General features: G+C 42.7%; 1 protein-coding gene and 1 non-coding gene across 3 annotated transcripts in view; both read left to right on the top strand.

Moving 5' to 3' along the window:
• The window catches only part of FLACC1 (flagellum associated containing coiled-coil domains 1), a 29,718-nt gene that overhangs the window by 8,901 nt on the left and 1,252 nt on the right, over positions 1-19,565 (top strand). Inside the window, exons 6-14 of one of the 2 annotated variants that reach the window (XM_043910404.1) lie at positions 66-127; positions 1,867-1,964; positions 3,100-3,152; positions 4,233-4,332; positions 6,551-6,654; positions 10,483-10,545; positions 10,764-10,785; positions 13,870-14,006; positions 14,124-14,233. In XM_043910404.1, the coding sequence (XP_043766339.1) occupies positions 66-127; positions 1,867-1,964; positions 3,100-3,152; positions 4,233-4,332; positions 6,551-6,654; positions 10,483-10,545; positions 10,764-10,785; positions 13,870-14,006; positions 14,124-14,233 (749 nt within the window). The remainder of the gene's footprint in view (positions 1-65; positions 128-1,866; positions 1,965-3,099; positions 3,153-4,232; positions 4,333-6,550; positions 6,655-10,482; positions 10,546-10,763; positions 10,786-13,869; positions 14,007-14,123; positions 14,234-19,565) is intronic. The other variant, XM_043910405.1, reaches the window with a different exon arrangement.
• On the top strand, positions 731-803 carry TRNAG-GCC. Its single transcript has one exon. It is a non-coding gene; the product is annotated as a tRNA-Gly (tRNA).

Below are 19,565 nucleotides of genomic sequence, written 5' to 3' on the forward strand. Positions count from 1 at the left end.
CAAGTTGAAGTGGGAGTGGGGTCCTCATTCCTGTCTTGTTAACACTGGCCTGGCCTCATTTCCAGCTCTCTAATGAAATGGATCTCCGCTGTGCCGAGATGCAGAAGAACTTTGAAAGCAAGACCAGGTATGCTTTCTGGCACAAGTTCCTGTGTACTGCAGGCCCTAAGGATTTCAGTTCACTGGGATTTCAGACAGTGGGGTGGCAAGGGGTGGGGGAGATGAGAGACATGTCTTTGGAGAGCAGGATGGTTTGATCTGAGGCCACTGAAACAGCACAGAGGTTATTCCTGACTCTGCACTTTATAATCCAGTTATTTCAATTATAATCTCCCTCTCAGTTGATTGCTAAGAAGAAACAATTTTCAGTTCTCTATGAGATTTCCATGGTAAACTACTATTGTTTTCAGCCCAGTCTCTCCCTGCCCCCCTCCTCTCCCTCCCCTCTCCTCTACCATCTTGGCTGTGAGCTCAAGGCTGGGCAAAATGGGAAGAAAGTACCGGAGGGCAGGAGCCAGAGCCGAGAGATAAACCAAGGGGAAGAAAAAGGAGATGTGCTGTCTGTGTGAATGAGAAGACCCACAAAGTCCCTTTCTTAGTCCTGCTGGAGAGAAGTCCTCATAGGTGTTGCAAACTTGCTTTTAATTTTTTTTAAATTATTTAGCTTATTTATTAATAGACTATTTTTCAGATTCACAGTAAAACATAAAGTATAGAGAATTTTGGGACTTCCCTGGTGGTCCAGTGGCTAAGACTCTGTGCTGCCAATGGAGAGGGCACAGGTTCGATCCCTGGTCAGGGAACTAGATCCCACATGCTGCTACTAAGACCCGGTACAGCCAAATAAATAGTTAAAAAAAAAAAAAAAGTATAGAGAATTTCCATATACCCCCTGGCCCCACACCTGCACAACTTTTGTCATCATTGACATCCTGCCCCACCACCATGGGGCATTCGTTACAATCAATGAGCCTACTCCCAAAGTCTTAGTTTATGTTAGAGTTCATTCCTTTTTTTCCTTTTGGCTGCGCTGGGTTTTCATTGCTGCATGCGGGCTTTCTCTAGTTGCAGTGAAAGAGCCTCTCTAGTTGTGGTACTCGACCTTGATTTCCCCAAAACATGGGAGCTCTTAGTTCCCTGACCAGGGATTGAACCTGTGTCCCCTGCTTTGGAGGCAGATTCCCAACCATCGGATCATCAGGGAAGTCACTCTTGATACTGCAGATTCTATGGGTTTTGATAAATGCTTAGTGTCATGTATCCACCATTACAGTATCATACAGAATAATTTCATTGCCCTAAAAATCCTCTGGGCTCTGCCTGTTCACTGCTATCTCCCCACTAACCTCCAGAAACCACTGATCTTTTGACCACTTCTGTAGATATGACTTTTCCAGAATTTCATATAGTTGGAATCATACAGCCTGTAGGCTTTTCAGACTGACTTCTTGTACTTACCAGTATGCATTTAAGATTCCTCCAGGTCTTTTCTTGGCATGACAGCTCCTACAGCCTTGTATTTTAATGCCCTTCTTGAATACTACCAGCATCTGCCTCCTGGAATGGAGCCTGGCAAGAACCTAGGCTCTAAAATTATCCTGGGTGTTAATCAGCTCACAGTTCCTTTGCTGTAAGCAAAGACCCTGTTGTTGGGGGTAGTCTATGGCCCCCCCCCCAATGACTCCATTCAAAATAGTGGATGGTGAAAACAGAGGTCTCCTCAACCGTTTCTGGATGGATGCCAGAAGAATGTGTCAGCAAGTGAGGGCCCCGCTGCCGGCCCACCAGCTGCCTGCGTGAGGAGGGGAGCTGAGATCAGGTGGACCCCCCCACAAGTGACTCTGGCCTTCTCCTGGGGCCCCACAGGGAGCTCAAGGAAGCTCACGCAGCACAGCTCAGTGAGTTGGAGAAAAACTACAAAGAAGCCTTGAAGGCAGAAAAGTTGGCTGCCCAGGACAAACTAGGTAAGGCTTTGGGAGATGACTCTGGTAAGGGGGCAGAGGCTATGATGCAGGTCAAGGGCAAAGGAATTCCTGTGGCCATGGGTGCACTCTGGCTAGACTTTCAAAGTTTCCTTCTAAAGCCCAGGAAGAGGGAGTGACTGAGAATGAAACTGAAAAAGGGAAACCATGTCAACAAACAACCTCTCTACCCTGAGAACTTAGAAGGCTCTGCAGCCAAGTTTTGGGGTTTGAACAAGTCCCTTCATCTCCTTGAGTCTCAGTTTCCCCACCTGGGAATCGAGGACAATAATACCTGCCTTTATCACAGTGGTAAGAATATGAAAGCACTTTAAAAAATATATTTAAAAGTTCTACAAGCGAGTGGCGGCTGCGCGTGGCGGGCGGCCGCAGCGGGAGGGTGCCAAAAAAAAAAAATAAAAAAATAAAAGTTCTACAAATGTAATACTATTCCAATTCAGCAAGTTTCCTCACTGATAAAATGATGGTGCTTCATCAAATGCTAACAGGCACACTATGATTTGTATGACCTTCTAACCTAGAAGGGTTGTGAGGGCCACTTATCCCATTGTTTATGCTGCCCTTGGGAAGGGCAAAGTGTGTATCATTCAGGATTCTGAGTTTATAGAGTAATCTCTACAGGGAGAAGGAGAAATTCTTCCCTTTTTATTATATATTTTTAAAAGATGATATTAGTATTAATACCTTGCCAGTTTTCTAATTTTCTAAAGAAAAGATTTTTGTTTTAAATAAAAGATCATTGTTTTCAAAACCAGGATACACTAGGAGTGTTATTTAAAAAAGACAGAAGGTTTTGCTTCTCTTTTGCCCTCAGTTGTAGGTTTGCCCCCAGGGATTAGTTCTCAGATTTGGGGGTGCCTCAGAATCACCTGACATCATATTATCAACAGATACTGAGTCTTGCCTCTGAGACCTTGACTCAGTGGGTTCAGGGTGGGGTCCAGGCATCTGATTTCTGATGAGCTTCCAGTATGACTGCTGAGGCAGCACCAGTTTCACCGCTGATGGGATGAGTTTAAGGTGTGGATGATGTGCAGGAGGGCTCTCACGTGAATTTGAGATCATGAATTTCAGAGGAATAATGATGACTCTACTCTTGTTTTCCTTTTGTTCTCAGAGGAGATGGGAAAAGAATATAAATATTTGAAGAATATGTTTCATATATATCAGGTGAGACTCAGAGCTCCTTGGTGGATTATGAGAGAAAAGCAAGGCTCATTCTTGGCTGATGATGTTGAGATGAATCTAGAGCGCTTGCCCGGAAAATAATTTCCTGAAATCCCCAGTCTCCTTGAACCTAAGTGGCCCTCACTGCACCCAGGGAGAAAAGTGAACCTGTGGGCTTTTATGGCTTCCTCGCAGGACAATTTGGCCTCTGGACCCTAAAAGAGTCCATTGATGAATATGTTTGTCATGACCAAAGTAATACCTGCTCGTTGTTGGTTTTTTTTTTAAAGAAATTCAAAAATCAACAACAGCAACAGCAAAAAGAACTATCGCCACTCTAAAGAAAACCATTCTTTAAGATCTGTACTTTGTAATATCTTTAATTTTAGCAGAACACTGGGTCAAAAGGAATAAATATTTGAAAGGTCTTTGATGCATTTGACCAAATTGCCATCCAAAAAGGCTGTATCACTCTGCACTAACTTCAGCAAGTGGAGCAGGGGGCACCCCAGAACATAGCCCTCCATTTCATCAGCTAATTTGACGGAAGCCCAGGAAACCAGAATTAGGACACAGTTTCATTCTAGGGGGATGAGAGAGTAGGAAATAGGAAGTGGACAGGGGAAGGGCTGGGACAGCAAGCCCCTACTATGGGTCCTGGGTGGCCAGGGACTTCCCAATTTTCAGCCTTGATAGTCTAGAGTCCCAGGAAACAGCTCAGTCCCAGGCAAACAAGGACAGTTGATTAAAGCAACTAACATCTTGACATTTCCCTTGTTTCCTACTGTGCTATTGATGAGTAATTCATGATTCAGAGGGAGCTGACATGAACACATGCGGTGTGCTCAACTGCCTGTCTTCAAAGGAAGCCCCATTCCAATAGGGCAAACGCCATGCAGAGTCTGCTTTGATCTTTAGGGTCTTGGGTCCCAGGGCTGGAATCGTCGCCCACCAGTTAACGTATGGAGGCCCACAGCCAGGGGCTGTGGTGAGGGAAGCTGCAGAGAGCTCAGTACTGAGCCTCAGGCTGGGGTGAGGCCTTTCAGGATGCTTTTCTTCATGGTACCTTTGTCCCCCCAACAGGACAGCATTTATGATGAAATGGAGGACAAGTGGTCAAAGAAGAAGGCAGAGTGGGAGAAGGATGAGAAGGTGGAGCGGGAGAGGATACTGTTGCAGCAAAGTGAGTTCAGAAACCTTGGACTTTTTAACGCCAGGAAACTGGCGTTACTGTTGACCTCTGCTCGAGGAAGGGGGCCTTGGGGTCATGAAAGATGATGTGCTGCAGGGCTGGACTTCAAGAGACTTCCAGAAAGTGCAACAAGGATGGAGTCTTTTAGGGCGTTTATCTACCTGAGGGACTAAACCGTACCATCCAGAACTCTCTGGTTGCAAGTTTGGCAATTACGAGCTGGACTGAGCTTGGGGACATCTGTAGGATTGCAGACTTGTCTGAAGTTCCAGAAAAAAAAGGCTCTTGAATTAGTTTCAAATACTCACTTTTTGGGAGAGGGGCTATACAATCCATTACATGGAGAGTCTCTATACTCCCATGTCCCCTCCAAAGGAAGCCATGTTTGATGTATTTTTCAATTGAGGTATTTTTTGAGATAAAGTGTACAGCATGTTGATTTGATATATTCATATATTGCTATGCATTCTTAACATTTCCAACACTTGGCACAGAGCCTGGATCACACTAAGTGCCCTATAGGAGACTCTCCTACCTGCACTGAGCTTTTTCATAAATGGAAAAAGGAGAGGGAAATCTCTGAAGATTCTGCTTCCTGACCTAGAGGACTAGTTGAGGCAGAAGTGGGGCCTCTATAAACTTATTCCACATCCTGCTGCTGCTGCTAAGTCGCTTCAGTCGTGTCCGACTCTGTGCGACCCCATAGATGGCAGCCCACCAGGCTCCCCCGTCCCTGGGATTCTCCAGGCAAGAACACTGGAGTGGGTTGCCATTTCCTTCTCCATTCCACATCCTAGCCCAACCCAATTCAGATCTGATTTAGCTGACTTTAACAAACTGCTCATTAAATGCAGATACTCCCTGGGAAAGGTCATCCTCAAGTCCCTTCCCTCCCTGGATTACCAGGAGATAGTATGAAGACCCTGGAGTCAAGGCTGGGGAATGGGGCATGGGGGCTGCTCCTGCTTGAGACTTCCCTGGAATCTTGGTGTAGCATAGCCCAGGTCTTTGGAGAAGGCAATGGCACCCCACTCCAGTACTCTTGCCTGGAGAATCCCATGGACGGAGGAGCCTGGTAGGCTGCAGTCCACGGGGTCGCAAAGAGTCAGACACAACTGAATGATTTCACTCTCGCTTTTCCCTTTCATGCATTGGAGAAGGAAATGGCAACCCACTCCAGTGTTCTTGCCTGGAGAATCCCAGGGCCGGGGGAGCCTGGTGGGCTGCTGTCCATGGGGTCGCACAGAGTCGGACACGACTGATGCGACTCAGCAGCAGCAGCAGCAGCCCAGGTCGTTGCCCAGACTCCCAGCTACTCATACTACAATGATGCCATGTTGTCAAAGTCTATGCTAAGATGCTACAACTGGTTTTGGAAGACCAGACTTTAGCCACTCACAGTGTACCTCAGTCCAGACTTATCTTGTGATCCCTGGATTTGCCTCCCTACCCAAACCCAGCACCACGATGCTGAAGAAGAGATTTGCGTGAGACCTTCACCTGTCCATCATCCTGTTTAGTATTACAGTTCTATTGGCAGCTCTCCCAGCCCCTCATAATGATTTAAGCCTAGCTCTGCCTCAGGGCTAAGTGCAGAATACATTTTATTGCTGGAAAAGTCATGTTAACCAAAAGCTGCATTTTAGGATTCAAGTATCCAAGAAAACATAGCGATTATTTCAGCAGAGGCAACGGACAAAATAATAAGTAACAGATCCAAAATAAACTACACAAAAAGAACCAGAGGTATTAAAAATAAGGGGCTTCCCAGGTGGTGCTAGTGGTAAAGACCCACCTGCTAATGGAAGAGACATGAGACACAGGTTTGATCCCTGGATGGGGAAGATCCCCTAGAGGAGGGCATGGCAACACACTCCAGTATTCTATTCTTGCCTGGAGAATCCCATGGACAGAGGAACTGGGCAGACTACAGTCCATAGAGTCACACAGAGTCAGACATAACTGAAGCAACTTAGCAAACTTGCATGCACTAGAAGTAAATCCCATATCGCTGATGTGATGGAGAACCATGGCCACATTCACCTCATTCTCAGGCATCTCCAGGTGAGCGTCAGAGGTTAAACACCAGGCTGAAAGGAACTTGCATTTGACCCAGTCTGGAATTTCTACTATCTTCAGATATTCTGGTTTTCTTTGTGGTCTATTTTTCCCACATTTACCCATATATGTGATTTCCTCATCTCCACAGAACATAGGATAACCAGAAAGTTTGAGTTAGAATCAGAAGAAGAAAGGAAGAAAATAAATGAGTCCTACACAGCTATCTTTGAGAACTTCAATCAGGAGAAGGAGGTAACTCAGTGCAAACATATCAGTGGTTGAATGTGCAGTCTGGGTGGGATGTCCAGTTCGCAGGGGTGCCTCTGTAATGAGGCAAATTCTTTGTTTCTGGGGGTATGGTCCTCCTTTTCCAGCTTCCCTGGAAAGTTCTGCAAGCAGACTGTCATTTTGTGGTTCTTTATCTAGACAGTCTTACCACAGGATTATTGGAATGAAAATTGTAATTTATAGGAAATAACAGAATGTTAAAACATATACAAAGCCCACAATTCCCTATTTGCCAAAATATCAGTCTGAATGATCTTCTCACCCTTGACTGTAACTGAAGAGAAATGGCAGTGTTGCAAACTAAACTGAGCAAGTCTGGACACATACAACTCATGTTTGATGAGTTTTGACAAACATGTTCATCCATGTAGTGAAGTCAAGTATTGCTCAGTCATGTTCAACTCTTCGCAACCCCATGAACTATATAGTCCACCAGACTCCTCTGACCATGGAATTCTCCAGGCAAGACTACTGGAGGGGGTAACTACTCCCTTCTCCAGGGGATCTTCCCAACCCAGGGATGGAATCCAGGTCTCCCGCATTGCAGGCAGCCTCTTTACCATCTGAGCCACCAGGAAAGCCCCTTGTAACCAACATCCAAATCAAGACCTAGAACATTTCATCAACCCAGAAAGCATGCCTGTGCCCCTTTGCAGCTAACCCCTATCTACCTCAAAACCTGCCCCAAGACAACCACTCTTTTTATTCATATAGCTATAGATTTAGTTTAGTCTAGTTCAATCACTCAGTCATGTCCAGCCCTTTGCAACCCCGTGAACTACAGTACGCATACTTCCCTGTCCATCACCAACTCCTGGAGCTTTCTCAAACTCAAGTGGTGTTGCCATCCAACCATCTCATCCTCTGTCATCCCCTTCTCCTCCCACCTTCAATCTTTCCCAGCATCAAGGTCTTTTCTAAGGAGTCAGTTTTTTTGCATCAGGCAGCCAAAGTATTGGAGTTTCAGCTTCAGCATCAGCCATTCCAATGAATATTTAGGACTGATTTCCTTTACGATTGACTGGTTTGGCTCCTTGCAGTACAACAGACTCTCAAGAGTCTTCTTCAACACCACAATTCAAAAGCATCAATTCTTCAGCACTCAGCTTTCTTTCTTTTTTTTTTTTTTTCATTTTTACTAAACTTTTTTTTCCATTTATTTTTATTAGTTGGAGGCTAATTACTTTACAATATTGTAGTGGTTTTTGCCATACATTGACATGAATCAGCCATGGATTTACATGTGTTCCCCATCCCGATCCCCCCTCCTGCCTCCCTCCCCATCCCATCCCTCTGGGTCTTCCTAGTGCACCAGCCCTGAGCACTTGTCTCATGCATCCAACCTGGGCTGGTGATCTGTTTCACCCTTGATAGTATACTTGTTTCAATGCTGTTCTCTCAGAACATCCCGCCCTCGCCTTCTCCCACAGAGTCTAAAAGTCTGTTCTGTACATCTGTGTCTCTTTCTGTTTTGCATATAGGGTTATTGTTACCATCTTTTTAAATTCCATATATATGCGTTAGTATACTGTATTGGTCTTTATCTTTCTGGCTTACTTCACTCTGTATAATGGGCTCCAGTTTCATCCATCTCATTAGAACTGATTCAAATGTGTTCTTTTACTTAGTTGAGTAATATTCCATGGTGTATATGTACCACAGCTTCTTTATCCATTCGTCTGCTGATGGGCATCTAGGTTGCTTCCATGCACTCAACTTTCTTTATGGTCCAACTCTCACATCCATACATGACCGCTCGAAAAACCACAGCTTTGAATAGACGGGCCTTTGTCAGCAAAGTATCGTCTCTGCTTTTTAATATGCTATCTAGGTTAGTCATAGCTTTTCTTCCAAGGAGCAAGTGAACAGGTGAAACAACGATAGATTAGTTTCACCTGTTTTTAAACTTCATTTAAATCGAATCATATACTATATGTGCTTTGTTGTGTAGCTTCTTTCCCCTCAATTATTTCTGTGAAATTTATCCATTCATTGTTCTTATCAGTAATTTCTTCCTTTTATTGCACAGTAGTATTTCTTTGTAGGAATATAACACAATGTGCTCACCATTTTTCTGTTTTTGGAGATTTTGGTTATTTCTATTTTTTTCTTTTTACAAACAAAGCTTGGATAAATAACTTGTGTAACTATTCTTGTAGACTTATGCTCTCCTTTCTCATGGGTATATACCTAGATGTGTTGTTACTGAACTCTAAGGCAGGGATAGGTTTAACTTTATAACAAAGTACTAAGATATTTTCCACAGAAGTTGTGCCATTTTTCTCTTGCATCTCAACTATATGAGAATCCCAGTTGCTCTATATCATCAACAATTAATATTACTAATCTTTTCCTTAAGAAGCTTTTTTTTTAATTTTGTTTTTTGGTTGCACCATGCATCTTTGTTCCCTGACCAAGGATTGAACCCAGGCCCTCAGGGCCTCAATGAGTGTGGAGTCCTAACCACTGGACTGCCAGGGAATTTCTGAGTATTGCCGATCTTTTCATTTTGGCTATTTCAATGGGTATGACCCTGGAGGAGGGCACAGAAACCCACTCCAGTATTCTTGCCTGGAGAATCCCATGGCCAGAGGAACCTGGCAGGCTACAGTTCATCGGATTATAAAGAGTTGGACATGACAGAAGCCTCTGAGCGTAGCACAGCTCAGCAATAAATATAAAGTGCTATTTCATTATTATTTTAGTTTCCCTGACGACTAATTATGTCAGGCAAATTTTCATATACTTATTGGACCATTTATATGTCTTCTTTTGTGAAGTTTGGTTCAAGTTTTTGCCAGTTAAAAAAAATTGTGTTATTTGCCTTTTTATAATTGGTATGTAGGAGTACTTTTTATACTATGAATACAGTTTTTTGTCAGATATACATGCTGTGAATTCTGTGGTTTGCCTTTTCATTTTGCTCACATTGTCTCTCCACATGCGAAAGTTTTACTTTCGATGAAAAGTTGGTTATCGACTTTTTCCTCATCTGGTAATAGCTTTTTGTGTCCCCCGTGAAACTGTTGCCTATCCCAAGAACATGAAGATATTCTAGTTTTTAAAAAGTTTCATAACTTTAGCATTTATGATTCTGTGATCTATTTTGAATAATTTTTTTTTGGTATGGAACAAGTTAAAGATCTTAGGTCATCTTTTCCATATTGATATTCATTGTTTCAGAATGATTTGTTGAAAAAAATGTCCCTTTCTCCATTAAGCTACCTTGATGTCTTTGTTGTATTTGAGGGGGTAGGGGGCAAACTCTCCATTCTGCTCCATTCAACTATCTGTCTATATTTAGGCCAAGAAAACAATGTCTTAATTTCTGTAGCTTAAAATCAGGGAGAAAAAAAATCTTCCAACTTTGGTCTTGCTTTTCAAGGTTATTTTGGTTCTTCTGCAGCCTTTGAATTTCTATATAAATTTTATAATTATCTTGTCAAGAAAGCCTAGTGGTATTTTAAGTGGGATTGCAATGAATGTGAAGCTCAGTCTGTGGAAAATTGGATATTTAACAGTATTAAATCTGTACCCTAACAAAAGAAAACTCTTTAATGAAAATATGATTGCTTTTAATATTTCTTGATACACTAAGGTTGAGTCTGAGTAAGATTTTCATCATTTAACTTCAACATGTCACGTCACTACTTTATAATGCGTGCTTTATTAAAGCAACATCTGAGCTTTGGTGAATATTGCATTCCTGAATCCTATTCTGGCTTTCTTAATTTTCTGAAAGAAGTGCCAGAACCCTAGTTGCTGACCTTTTCTAAATAAAATTCTTTTTAGGAGCTCTTAAAACAACATGAAAGGGATACCTTGCAATTAGAGGAGCTTAGAAAGACAAAAGAGGTAAGCTTTTTCATTTTTCCTGTGGAATTAGCCTCTTACAAATATATTGCTAAAATGATACACTCTCAATAAAATGGAATCTATGATAATTTCCCCCAAACCATTGAAAAACAAAAGAGCTAAAGCTGAGTTAGGGCTTCCCCAGGGCTCAGCGGTAAAGAATCTGCCTATAGTTCGGGAGCCACAGGAGAAACGGGTTCAATCCCTGAGTCAGGAAGATCCCCTGGAGGAGGAAATGGGAACCCACTCCAGTATTCTTGCCTGGAGAATCCCATGGACAGAGGAGCCTGGCCAGCTACAGTCCTTGGGGTCACGAAGAGTCAGACACGACTAAAGTGACTTAGCACACATACACACAAAGCTGAGTTTGCTGGATTCACTGTCAAAAAGGATTTTAGAACTATCTGAAAAAAGAAAGCCATTGCTGTATTTTTAGAGCGAGATCCGAACAAATATATGAACAATATACTGTGAGATCTTCAGTGTTAAATGCCTTCTACTTCTCACAAGGCTTTAACAACAAGTGAGCCTTAAACAGTAAAATGCCAGATTCTTCCATCAGACTCTGAAAAGTACAATACTGCCTCTTGGGAACTCTGACTTCAAGCCTTTCCTTAAAACTCTGAGTGTATTTACCTCACCCCCACAGCCTCTCTAGGACCTTTTTTTCTGGAACAAATTATAGCACTTCCATAAAGGAGATATCAGAAGGGAAATTGTTCAAACCCACAAACTGCCTTGTGGTTCTTCTTCCACGGTGAATTTAATTTGAATCCAGAATGGACCCATTTGGGAAAAGATTAGCCATTCTGAAAGCATGGGATGACATCGTAGAGCCCAGGCGGGACTTCGGCTTTGTTGGGCAAACAGTCATAATGTCCTTCAAGGTAAAGGAGTGGACTCTGGTATGAGGTAGACTCAGTGTGCTGTGAGAATGGCTTTAATGAGCTTGACTACTAATCCTATCACTGTGTCATTTCTGGGTCTATTTCAATTAATTTATTTTGCTCCTCATGTATGGTCATATTTTCTTGCTTAATTTTTTTATTGGATGCCAGCCATTGTGACCTTTACCTTACTAGGTGCTGAATATTTTTGTACTCCTTTAAATACCATTAACCTTTGTTCTGGGATTCAGTTAAGTTACTTGGAAATGGGCTTCCCTGGTGGCTCAGTGGTAAAGCATCTGCCTGCCAGTGCAGAAGGCAGGAGATCAATCCCTTACCCAGGAAGATCCCACATGCCAAGGGACAGCTAAGCCCATGCACTACAACTACTGCGCTTGTGCCCTAAGCTCAGGAACCAACAACTACTGAGCCCACACATCACAACTGCTGAAGCCCATGAGCCCCAGAACCCGTGCTCTGAAACAAGAGATGCCCTGGCAAGGAGAAGTCCACGCACAGCATCCAGAGAGTAGCCCCCTCTCACTGCAGCTCGAGAAAGCCTCCTTGCAGCAACAAAGACCCAGTACAGCCGAATAAATCATAAAAACTAAAACACACACACACACACACACACACACACACACACACAGAGCCATTTCTTTAAAAAAAGGAAGTTACTTGGAAACAGTTTGATTTTTCAAGCCTTGGTTTTAAGCTTTGTTAGGCAAAATTAAAGCAGTCTTGATCTAGGGCTAGTTTTTTTTTTTCCCACTGCTGAGTAATCTCTGTGTATTAAAAGGGTTTTTATATTCTGGCTGGAGCGTGGCAGGCTACAGTTATGGGGTCGCAAAGAGTTGGACAGAACTGAAGCGACTAACACACTTGCATGGTGGAAACATGAATTTGCCCAGTCCTGTTTTGGTCTGGGGGTTCTGTCTGCTGCGGGTTCTTTCCCCTTGCCTCGTCTCAATCGTTCCTTCTCACCATCATGTAGCTCCAGTGGCACTGGACTGCTTACTGTTTCTGAACAGGCCCGATTTCTCCCACCTCAGAGTCTTTGCACTCGATCTTTTCCCTTCTTGGAAAGCTCTTTACCAGATATCCACACAGCTCACTTCCTCACCTCCTCCCTGTCTTTATCCAAATGCCAGCTTCTCAGAGGCTGCTCTCCTTAAAGGCTCAACAACCTGCCTGACGCTTCCTTTTTTCTGTTTTGTTTTTCCACACTGACTTATAACCATTCAACCTGATAAACTCGGGGAAGGCAGGGATTTTTGTCTGCTGCTTTCCTTGCCACTAATCCTCAGTTCCTAGAATGGTGCCTGCCGTATCACAGACAACCAGTAAACTGAAAATTTTTAAATGAATAAATAAATTAATTGTATTCATTTTGAAATAAATACTTCAATGAAAGAATGCCAAATGACCTGGTACAGTGCTTTGCCCAATGCCCTTGCAATAAAAGTGATGGTGCATGCATTCTCAGTCATGTCTGACTCCTTTGGGACCCCATGGACAGTAGCCCTGTCTATGGGATTTCCAAGGCAAGAATACTGGAGTGGGTTGTCTTTTCCTTTTCCAGGGGCTCTTCCTGACCCAGGGGTAGAACCCACGTCTCCTGCATTGGCAGGCAGATTCTTTACAACTGAGCCACTCGGAAGCCCCCTGATGAATCCATATCAATACATTATTATTAACTAAAATCCAATTTACCTTAGATTCCTTCTTTGTATTGTACGGTAAGTCCCTACATATGAATAAGTTCCATTCTGAGAGTACATTCAAAAGTCCAACAAAGTTAGCTTAAGTACCCAACTAACACGATCGACTATATAGTACTGTACTCGAATAGGTTTGTAATACCTTTCATGCAAATAATATGTACATAAAAAACAAGCAAACACAAAAAATAAAGAAAACATTTTTAATCTTACAGTACAGTACCTCGAGAAGCACGTACTACAGTGCAGCAGCTGGTATACGGGGGCTGGCACGCCTGTTTGCATCCTATAGGTTTTGTCACATGCATCATGTCCCGCAGTCTCCACTGCAGCATCATACAGAATGGTGTCTCTGCCCTAAAAATCCTCCACCCTCCTATTCATTCCTTGCTTCCCTTCCTAACTCCTGGCAACCACTGGTCTTTTTACTGTCTCTATGGTTCTGCATTTTCTAGACAGTCATGTAGTTGGAATTCATACTAGATATTTAATAAATACTTGTTTAATGAATGGATAATGGTAGCTATTTTGACAACCCATGTGAGCTCTGGTGAGGGCTGGCTCTGGGGCAGTACCAGTGAGGCTGTTGAGAGGGGTATAGACTAGTGAGACATAGAGGAGTAGAATGAACAGGGCATAGTAACAGAGCAGGAGAAGGAGTGGCTAAAGTCGATGCCTTCACATTCTAATCCAAATGTCCTGAACAAGAGGATAAATGGGTAGACATCAGTGCAATGTCCTGAAACAATTTCTTCTCACCCAGGTCATAGAGGAAGAGTTGTATGCTCAAGCTCTTATCCTAGAATCACTTAACACAACCCTCTACCAAACCCAGATGGAACTCCAGAGAGAGGTGAATCTTGGCTGGAGTGGGGATGGGAGCTGGAGGGAGGAACCCTCTGCCATGTAGCTCTGCCGTGGGTGACTCTAATTTAGGAGAGATGGCTATTAAAATGTACCTGTCTTTCAGAAAGCTGCGGTAGCAACTCTGGAGAAAACACTCCAGATCAAGCTTACTGAAGCTGAGGACAAGTTTAAGTACACCATACACCACTTGACAGAAGAAAACATTCATCTAAGGTATGAACGATGCTGCTCAAAAAGACGTGGCTGAATTGTCTTCAGAAAGTGAACGTAGGAATTTCCTGGCCGCCCAGTGGTTACGACTCTATGCTTCCACTGCAGGGGGCCTGGGATCAATCCCTGATCAGGGAACTATGGTTCCATGTTGTGTGGTGATGGGTGAGGGATGGGTGGAAATGAACCTAGGTATTCCTTCATGAAGTCAAGGCAGGGGGATATTCGCTGGCCACAGAAGTTACCTTCTGAGGTCAGCACTTTTAAAATGATGTTGGGAGACCCCTCTCCCTTTCCTGTATTAGTTTTTAATGCAAAACAACATATGAGGTTTATCTGACACTCTCTGGGTTTATTCAGTTTTGCGACTGAGAATTATTTTTAAATCCATGGCCTTGAGCCTTGTGATTTTCTGTTAAGGGTTTTATGCCTTGAAGGCCTTCTTTACTTATGGGGTATTAATTAATGCTAGGAAGAGGTTCTGAGGGATCTATTTGAATATCTTGATGGCAAGTACACTGTGAATTTTGCCAATATCAGTTGGAGATTTTGCCCATAAGGAAGATAGTAGTTGATTCAGGAAGGACAGATGATCAATGTTTCCAGAATAAGCTTTAGGTCCATGAGAGATGGAGCAAATAAAAGATGTCACAGGGTCTTTTAACTCACCTAGTTGGCTGCTTTGATGATTGTAGTCAAATTCTAGAGTTATTTTATATGAGGAGAAAGAAATTCCAGCAAGAAACTTCTCTAAGAAGTCTCAGCTTAATAAATGGGTAGAGTTGGGGGAACTAAGGAGAAAGGGACGTTGTGTCTCAAAGGACCTAAAAAAAGGAAGTAAATGCAGAGACAGGACCCTCTTGGGGCTCATTAGAGATTCCCCACTCTCTGAAGTGTTTTAGAACTCTGAGGCAGGGGCCGCTTTATTGTAGAGGGGCTGAGCATTGAGAGTGTGGCTCTGATGTCTTTTAGGACTGAAAGAGATACATCCCCAACTTGGAGAAAAGTTTCTTCAAGCCAATTGGGAGGGAGGATTGGGAAGAGCCCCTGGAGTTCCTTGGAGCCCCATCACTGAGAATTGAAAGGATGTTGGAAAGGCTGGTTAAGAGGGCTGAAGCAACCTGAAGTGCTAGACTCTGTAAAATCTCTTTTCCAATGTCCTGGCTCTTTGCAATAACAGGAGAAACTAGGAGGATTCTGGTCTGGCTTAGGAAATTTAATTTTGTGAAATTGAAGATAAGAATTTTGGTGGTCTTCTTTATGGGTGACTCATCCATGAGTGTCAGAGAGCTGGTTTGCCAAATGAACTAAATCTGGAGTGGACGTAAATTTACCATTCTATCTGGTCCTTTTAGCAGGGAAAGATTTTAGTTCAACCCATTAATAAGTAGAGTTAAAAGCTTCCTGGGTAGAATCAAACTCTTTAGGAGGACCAGAATTTTCTTTAAAGACAATCTGAAGTCAATTATAATTTGTCATGAACAGGTTTGTTACATTTTTATGTGCAAGCCTGAATTTTCTTCTAATCAACAGGCTTTGGAAAAGCCCTAGGAATCATGTGATGAAGTCACCTAGTGGTTACTCAAGCCATATAAGTTAGTAGGTCTCCTGGTTGTAATTTTTGAGATCTGTTAGGATTTTCTTAATTAGCAGGTTTCATCCAATACTGAGACTGGCCTTTCCCAACAAGCATATATATGAACTTTATAAGTTAGAGAAACCAGGTCAGTAAGTTTGAATGACTATAGTAAACTCCTAAGCAAATCTGTGAGGCTCTTTGGTTACTCTGAATCTTTGACCATGGCTCACAGTTCAGCTTTAGTCCAAGGAGCATGAGAAATTAATGATCTGGATTCTCAGACTGCTTAATTTTAAAGGGACAGGTTCTGACAAGTTCAGAGGAAGAGGGAGTGGGGAGAATTTCAGAAAGAAGGGAAAGTTCAGTAAGGGAATTACTATAGCGGAGCAAAGGATATGAAGGAAGTGTAAGCAGCATAGAAGGGAAGGAGGGGATGGTGCCAGAGGCAGAGTCTGGTCACGAAGAGCCAAAGAAGAGACTCAGGATAGAAACAGAGATGGAGCCTGAGACAAAGAGGCCGAAGAAGACGATCCAGAAGCTTCAGCAACCATTTTATCTTTCTTTAACTATTTGTTTGCCTCAGTTAACCTTAAAAATCTTATTTTTGCAGAGAGGCAGTTTTAGACTTGTGATGACATTTACTAGGCTCAAAATAAGCATTCCACTCAGTTCTGGAAATTTTTGAATTATTGTTGTCTAATTTGGTTTTATGAAAATTAAGTTTGGAGATTTCAAAAGCTCCCCATAATGGCTATTGAGATCCTAACCTGCCTTTGATTTGGACTAGTCCATTCAGCTAGAAATGCACATGAGGAAGGACCACAGTTTTCTGTTTTGTTTTGAGGACCACAGTTTCTAAACATTAAACTGGTTGGAATCCCTGGGATTGGGATTTCAAAATACCTAGGTAACAGGGGTCCCCTTTCTCAGAGGTTTCTCTCTGGAATAAAAGAATAATTTTCAAATAACTGACAGCTCGAACAGTTCAATTCAAACAGCTTTCAGCTCAAACGGCCTACCGGCTAATACCAGCCAGTTCTAATGAAACAGCTTGATCCCAAAGTAGCCAGTCCAGAGGGTTTTCAGCCAGTTTCCAGGAAACAGCCCGTGTTCCAAAGGAAGGGGCCAACAGCTTCAGCTTCAGTGAAGTAGCTCCCGTTCCCAAAGGAAAGGGCTGACAGCTTCTCAGCCAGCTTTCGTTGAAACAGTCCAATCACAAAATCAGACCCAAGTGCCAAATGAGTACTCACAAATAGAACAAGGCCTTAACCAGAAACACAAAACCTTAAAACAGATTCCAAATAAAGTCAGAGAGCAAAGAGGGCACGGGTTCAGATCCAGACGAAAGATATACCTTCAAACTCCAGGGTCATTGAGAAAAACAGTGAACTCAGTGGGTTCAATTGTGAGCACTGCAACTGTTTGCTCACCAGTCCCAGAGCCATTGAGGATCATCTCTGGCCCCTGTATTGGCCACCAAATGTTGACATCAAACAAATAGATGGCCAGTTATTTCTCCAGCAATGATGGGGTTTTTTGGAATCACCAAAGAATTTCAATTTGGGGTCTACGAACATGGTCTACACATGGATATCACCAGATGGTCAATACCAAGATCAGACTGATTATATTCTTTGTAGCCAAAGATGGAGAAGCTCTGTATAGTCAGCAAAAACAAGACCAGGAGCTGACTGTGGCTCAGATCATGAATTCCTTATTGCCAAATTCAGACTTAAATGGAAGAAAATAGGGAAAACTACTAGACCATTCAGGTATGAACTAAATCAAATCCCTTATGATTATACAGTGGAAGTGAGAAATAGATTCTAGGGATTAGATCTGATAGACAGAGTGCCTGAAGAACTATGAACAGAGATTTGTGATATTATACAGGAAGTAGTAATCAAGACCATCCCCAAGAAAAAGAAATGCAAAAAGGCAAAATGTTTGTCTGAGGAGACCTTACAAATAGTTGAGAAAAGAAGAGAAGTGAAAGGCAAAGGAGAAAAGGAAAGATATAAACATCTGAATACAGAGTTCCAAAGAATAGCAAGGAGAGATAAGAAAGCCTTCCTCAGTGATCAATGCAAAGAAATAGAGGAAAACAATAGAATGGGAAAGACTAGAGATCTCTTCAAGAAAATGAGAGCTACCAAGGGAACATTTCATGCAACGATGGCCTCAATAAAGGACAGAAATGGTATGGACCTAACAGAAGCAGAAGATATTAAGAAGAGGTGGCAAGAATATACAGAAGAACTGTACAAAAAAGATCTTCATGACCCAGATAGCCACAATGGTGTGATCACTCACCTAGAGCCAGACATCCTTGAATGTGAAGTCAAGTGGGCCTTAGGAAGCATCACTACGAACAAAGCTAGTGGAGGTGATGGAATTCCAGTTGAGCTACTTCAAATCCTGAAAGATGATGCTGTGAAAGTGCTGCACTCAATATGCCATCAAATTTGGAAAACTCAGCAGTGGCCACAGAACGGGAAAAGGTCAGTTTTCATTCCAATCCCAAAGAAAGGAAATGCCAAGCAATGTTCAAACTGCCAAACAATTGCCCTCATCTCACATGCTAGCAAAGTAAGGCTCAAAATTCTCCAAGCTAGGCTTCAACAGTACATGAACTGTGAATTTCCAGATGTTCAAGACAGAGGAACCAGAGATCAAATTGCCAACATCCGTTGAATCATCGAAAAAGCAAGAGAGTTCCAGAAAAAACCTCTACTTCTGCTTTATTGACTATGCCAAAGCCTTTGACTGTGTGGATCACAATAAGCTGGAAAATTCTTCAAGAGTTGGGAATACCAGACCACCTGACCTGCCTCCTGAGAAAGCTGTATGCAGGTCAAGAAGCAACAGTTAGAACTGGACATGGAAAAACAGACTGGTTACAAATTGGGAAAGGAATATGTCAAGGCTGTATATTGTCCCCCTGCTTACTTAACTTACATGTAGAGTACATCATGTGAAATACTGGGCTGTATGAAACACAAGCTGGAATCAAGATTGTTGGGAGGAATATCAATAACCTCAGATACGCAGACGACACCACCCTTATGGCAGAAAGTGAAGAACTAAAGGGCCTCTTGATGAAAGTCAAAGAGGAGAGTGAAAAAGCTGGCTTAAAACTCAACATTCAGAAAACAAAGATCATGGCATCCGGTCCCATCACTTCATGGCAAATAGATGGGGAAACAATGGAAACAGTGAGAGACTATTTGGGGGGGGCTCCAAAATCACTGTGGTCGGCGACAGCAGCCATGAAATTACAAGATGCTTGTTCCTTGGAAGAAAAGCTATGACCAACCTAGACAGCATATTAAAAAGACATTTTAATTGCCAACAAAGACATTACTTTGCCAACAAAGGTCTGTCTAGTCAAAGCTATGGTTTTTCCAGTAGTCATGTATGGATGTGAGAGTTGGATTATAAACAAAGCTGAGTGCTGAAGAATTAATGGTTTTGAACTGTGGTGTTGGAGAAGACTCTTAAGCATCCCTTGGACTACAAGGAGATCCAACCAGTCAGTCCTAAAGGAAATCAGTCCTGAATATTCATTGGAAGGACTGATGCTGAAGCTGAAACTCCAATACTTTGGCCACCTGATGTGAAGAACTGACTCATTGGAAAAGGCCCTGATGCTGGGAAAGATTGAAGGCGGGAGGAGGAGGGGACGACAGAGGATGAGATGGTTGGATAGCATCACCAACTTGATGGACATGAATCTGAGTAAGTCCTGGGAGTTGG

The sequence above is a fragment of the Cervus elaphus genome, chromosome 8 (assembly GCF_910594005.1).
Source record: "Cervus elaphus chromosome 8, mCerEla1.1, whole genome shotgun sequence".
NCBI lineage: Eukaryota > Metazoa > Chordata > Mammalia > Artiodactyla > Cervidae > Cervus > Cervus elaphus.